The sequence below is a fragment of the Formica exsecta genome, unplaced genomic scaffold (genome assembly GCF_003651465.1).
Source record: "Formica exsecta isolate Colony F162 unplaced genomic scaffold, ASM365146v1 scaffold21, whole genome shotgun sequence".
In the NCBI taxonomy this organism is placed as follows: Eukaryota; Metazoa; Arthropoda; class Insecta; order Hymenoptera; family Formicidae; genus Formica; species Formica exsecta.
In genome coordinates this window covers 816,351-821,322 of record NW_021849398.1, presented here as the reverse complement: position 1 = coordinate 821,322, position 4,972 = coordinate 816,351, and the positions used below count along the sequence as shown (strand labels likewise).

Here is a 4,972-nt window from a genome sequence, read left to right as displayed (position 1 = left end):
TCTGAAGATATATATGTTTCTCTCAGCGCAAATGAATATAATTTTATAATTATACCGTAATATTAAAGTTAAATGTATTATAATGTGAGAAGGATTAACTTTATTATTATATATGTATGTGTATATATATATATATATATATATATATATATATATTATACTTAAAATGGACTTTGGGAAACTATTCACATTTAGATATCGAGCTATATTTGACAGAACTAAATTCTAGAATAAAGCTGTTCGCCTGAAGGTAGAGAAAGATGTAACGCTAGAAAAGCTTTTAATGAAGTTTTCCAGCCCATTCAACGAAGCACGATCGCAATCAGCGCTTTTAATCGAACGTGCAACGAGGGGAAGTAATTTGCCAATATTATCATCAGGATTAGAAAAAGGCTTTAATCTATTTCTTTATTCATTTAATGGCTCCCTGTTGCGAACAATTAAAAAAAAAGGAATTAGGATGCTCACTTCTCTCTCTCTCTCTCTCTCTCTCTCTCTCTCTCTTTGTATACACAAAAGATGTTTCAATATTTAATGAGAGATTATTATTTAAAGGTGATCCATTATTAGTCGGGATGGATCTCACCATTGCAAGTTTCGATGCGATCTCAGAAGTCAATATGGTAAGAAAATAAAGAAAAAAAATATAATATATGTTTAAACAGTAGACATTTTTTTTTTAGTGCAAGATTTTTATATAGTCTATTTTTTTAACATTTTTAGAAAAATAATATAAATTTGATATCCTTTTTCAACTTTAAACTTAATTTTTTAGTATCAATTTGTATCGAAGAATTAAATTAAATTGTAACAAAAATTTGACACATCTTAAAAACGTAAATCTATCCAATTTATATGTAAATTTATTTCTAAATTTTATTATTATTATCATTCATTATAAACTTATACAAATGTACATCATCAAGACCTCTGTTAAAAATATTACATATATGAATCTTGATAACACAAAACTTCTCTTACAACCTAACATTCATAACATTTTTATCGTCATTCTCAAATCGATTCTTACCTTGAGGCCTCTGATAAACTGCGTTAGACTGTCGACAAAGTTTCCCTTTTTCCTCCATCCTCTTGAATATCGGCTCTATTGATAGTCTTCGAGCAATATCTCTTCCGCAGAAAGAATCTTCTTATAAACTGCATGATAAATAACTGTAAAAAGTCTTGAGAACAATTATGGCATATAAACATTTAATAATTATGTATAAGATATAATAAAATATATCAATTCTTTTCATAATTAATTATAATAATAAATTACATTGATGTCGTTATCTGCGCCTCAGGATTATACGATAACGATGTACTTAAATCAATACTGGAAGGACGAGAGACTCGCTTTTTCGCATGAGGACGAAGTCTTGACGTTAAGCGGTGATTTCGCGGAAAAGATTTGGGTCCCGGATACGTTTTTCGCAAACGATAAAAACAGGTAATTGCGGCAAGGCATAACTCATGAGTAACGCTTCAAAAACTTGCTGATTATTCGTACCATACCATTTTATCGTGTTTTGAATTCCCATTTTCCTTTATCGCGAATTGTGTTTTAGCATATTGTTTTACTGAACTGGTTTCACCTGTTTGCAGCTTTCTGCATGACGTCACCGAGCGCAACAAACTCGTCAGATTATCGGGTGACGGTTCGGTCACATACGGCATGAGATTCACAACAACGTTAGCCTGCATGATGGATCTGCATTATTATCCTCTCGATTCACAGAATTGCACCGTCGAAATCGAGAGTTGTATGTATATATTGGGATATGTATCTAATATAATCGATCATTCGAACATATAACATTCATCAAACTTTTCTTCTTTTTTCTTTCATAAAAAAAGCGACATTTTATAATACATATATAAAAAGATATACACATACATACATATCTCTCCTATACATTTATTTAAATTAAATTCTTCTATAGATTTATATCTAAAAATTATAATTATTAAATTTGGAATAATGTTGTTTAGAAATCTTAGAATATATGTAATAAAACGCCTATGAAACAAATTATTTGAATACTGATCAATAAATGAGAAAAACGCAAGAAGATCCAATAAAATATAATTTGTATGCCCCCTTCTAAACTATTCTATTTTAAATATTCAGATGGCTATACAGTTCTCGACGTAGTAATGTACTGGAAAGAAACTCCCGTTCGCGGAGTCGAGGAAGCGGAATTGCCACAATTTACGATAATCGGCTACGAGACCAACGATCGAAAGGAGAAGTTGGCAACAGGCATCTATCAGAGACTCTCGCTGAGCTTTAAATTACAAAGGAACATCGGTTATTTCGTTTTTCAGACATACCTGCCGAGTATACTGATCGTGATGCTTAGCTGGGTCAGCTTCTGGATCAATCATGAAGCTACTAGCGCAAGAGTAGCTCTCGGTAAAATTGGGATAAAATTCCGTTTTTATTAAAACATTAGCCTTATTATACCTGATTAATTTTTTTTTTTAATTAATTATTTATGAACTGTTTTTTATATACGATTATATAAATTATGCAATTCTTTAAAATATGTCATCAAAGTTATTCATATATTATTTCAAATTAAAATTATAATTTCCATTAATTTAGAATTAGTAAATTTTATTTTATTCTGGAATTAGAAATTTATAATTATCTCTACAATCTCTTTTTTCTATAAAATTCTCTAGGGAAAAATTCTTGGTAAATATGAAGACAAATCTATAGCTTATTTTTTCAGGTATTACGACTGTGTTAACAATGACAACTATATCAACGGGTGTTAGAAGCTCACTGCCACGGATTAGTTACGTGAAAGCCATCGATATTTACTTGGTAATGTGCTTCGTTTTCGTATTTGCGGCTCTGTTGGAATACGCAGCGGTCAATTATACATATTGGGGGGCCAGAGCAAAAAAAAAGACCAAGAAGAAAGAGACCGACGAGAAGAAAGTGCTCTCTTCTAAAATCGGTAACTGAATATTATAATCAAGGATCTTTCTTTTTCGATTATTTTTTCGTTCGGTTGATTTTCGATTCTACTTCAGGAAGCAAAGCCAGTTCGCCTTTTCCTGATTCTACGAACGCGGATATCATAGAGCTTCAGGATCTCAGAATGTCACCTCTGCCAAGCATTAGAAATAGGTCAGGCCTAGTCAGCGCTTCATCGACGCCGGGAACTGGAAAGGATCATGACCCGGCCAAGTTTCCGCCGAGCTTTCGTATTTCCAGGGTCGCAGCTTACAACACGCACACTCGAAATAGCGGTCTTAGGTACAGGGGCCCGAGACCGCACAAACCAAAGGTATGCTTAATTATATATATATTACTGGTATTCTTAAACACACAATGTAATTATAAAAAATATGCAACAAGATGTCTGAACGCTTTCCACATGATCTTTATACTTCACATTTTTGTGAGAAAAGATATAAATATATCCTATATAAAGAAACGAAAAAAGTATTCTGATTATAAAATGATAAAACGATTAAAACAAAATATTGCTGATTTCTCTAAAAACTGAAGATAAAAAAAATGACAAAGCAAATGTATTGGATGGTTTCGATTTATAACTCATTATGTGATCTCATTTCTTTTACATGTATGCGTTTCTCTTTATATACTTGCAAAAAGTGCCCTTTTTCCGTTGTTTTTAGTAAAGTAGAGAGCGATAGCTTGCATTTTTTATATTCTCTATGTTTTGTACAATATATTTTTTTAGGTATTACACGCTCTACGTAGAGGAGCTTCCGTGTTGCGCGTATCGATGCCGAAGATCAAGGATGTGAATATGATAGATAAGTATTCGCGAATTATTTTCCCAGTCAGTTTCATGCTATTCAATGCCGTGTACTGGATCTTCTATTTTTTCTGAACGGCAAATGTGTGGATATTAAATCGAATTCGACCACATCTGTGTCAAAAAAGGACCAATCGATTCGAGTGGATTCTTTCAAGTTTTCGAGCACGTCAAACGTCGAGCGATGTGTAATATTTTTCGCGAGAATAAAAAGAACCACCGAATATACAAACAGGTGATGAAAGTACTGAATCGAAAGTACTGCCATGAAACACACTTATTCGATAAAAATAAAACGTATTTGCGAGAGACTTGTGTGTGTATCAACAGCGTTTACGAGATTTTTGTTAATTAGAAAGCGTACAATATAGCGAGATAAGCGATACGGACGAGCGACAATATGTTCCTAATGAAGCGTGATAGCTATGTCATGTGCACGATATGAAAAAAACGTCAATGAATAATAATTTGGTAATGAACGAGAAAAGTCGCAATGAGATCCAAAGATAAAATGCGTTAGAATAAGATATTTGCGCCCGTGATGATAAAAGTGGTCTAAGTCATATCTTTTATTTTAAAGATAAATATAGGCTTTCTGTTTATATGTGTGCGTTTATATGTATTTCTTTTTATATATCGAAAATATTGTTAATTAGAAAGCGTACAATACAGCGAGATAAACGCGATCAGCAATTTTATTATTTAATGATTTTATTTTCTGCAATGACATGCAGTGCTTTATAAAAGTATATTTTGCGTCAAATAATATATAAAAATTTGCATATAATTATTTTTCCCATGTTTGTGATTTATTTCACATTTGTAATCACCGGCTCACAAAATAGTTAAATAGTTCTTTGGTTTTCAATTTGACAAGTACATTTAAAATCGCGATATTGAAAGTGCGAAATCAACAAATCACATTATAAGTTTTAATAGCAACTGATAAAATTGAAAAAATATAATAGACGAACAATTATCAATATTATCTATTGACAATTGGCTATCATTAACAAATTACATATTAATTAATTAAAATTTGGGAAATTGTAGTGACAACATATAACAAATTGGCAATTATATCATTTCATTTATCATTTTTTTTGCATACTTATAAAAATAATACGTAAATATGTAAAATATATAAAGTATGAAAAAAATAATATTAT

At 31.3% G+C, this 4,972-nt stretch overlaps 1 protein-coding gene across 1 annotated transcript; it reads left to right on the top strand.

Annotated features, from left to right (window-relative positions):
• Positions 1 to 544: 544 nt before the first annotated feature.
• On the top strand, positions 545 to 4,433 carry LOC115234995 (gamma-aminobutyric acid receptor subunit beta-like). Its single transcript, XM_029806465.1, has 7 exons — positions 545 to 623; positions 1,308 to 1,453; positions 1,609 to 1,766; positions 2,135 to 2,419; positions 2,742 to 2,972; positions 3,049 to 3,305; positions 3,726 to 4,433. The coding sequence occupies exons 1-7, from the start codon at positions 576 to 578 to the stop codon at positions 3,876 to 3,878; spliced, it is 1,278 nt and encodes a 425-aa protein (XP_029662325.1). The 5' UTR covers positions 545 to 575; the 3' UTR covers positions 3,879 to 4,433.
• Positions 4,434 to 4,972: the final 539 nt, after the last annotated feature.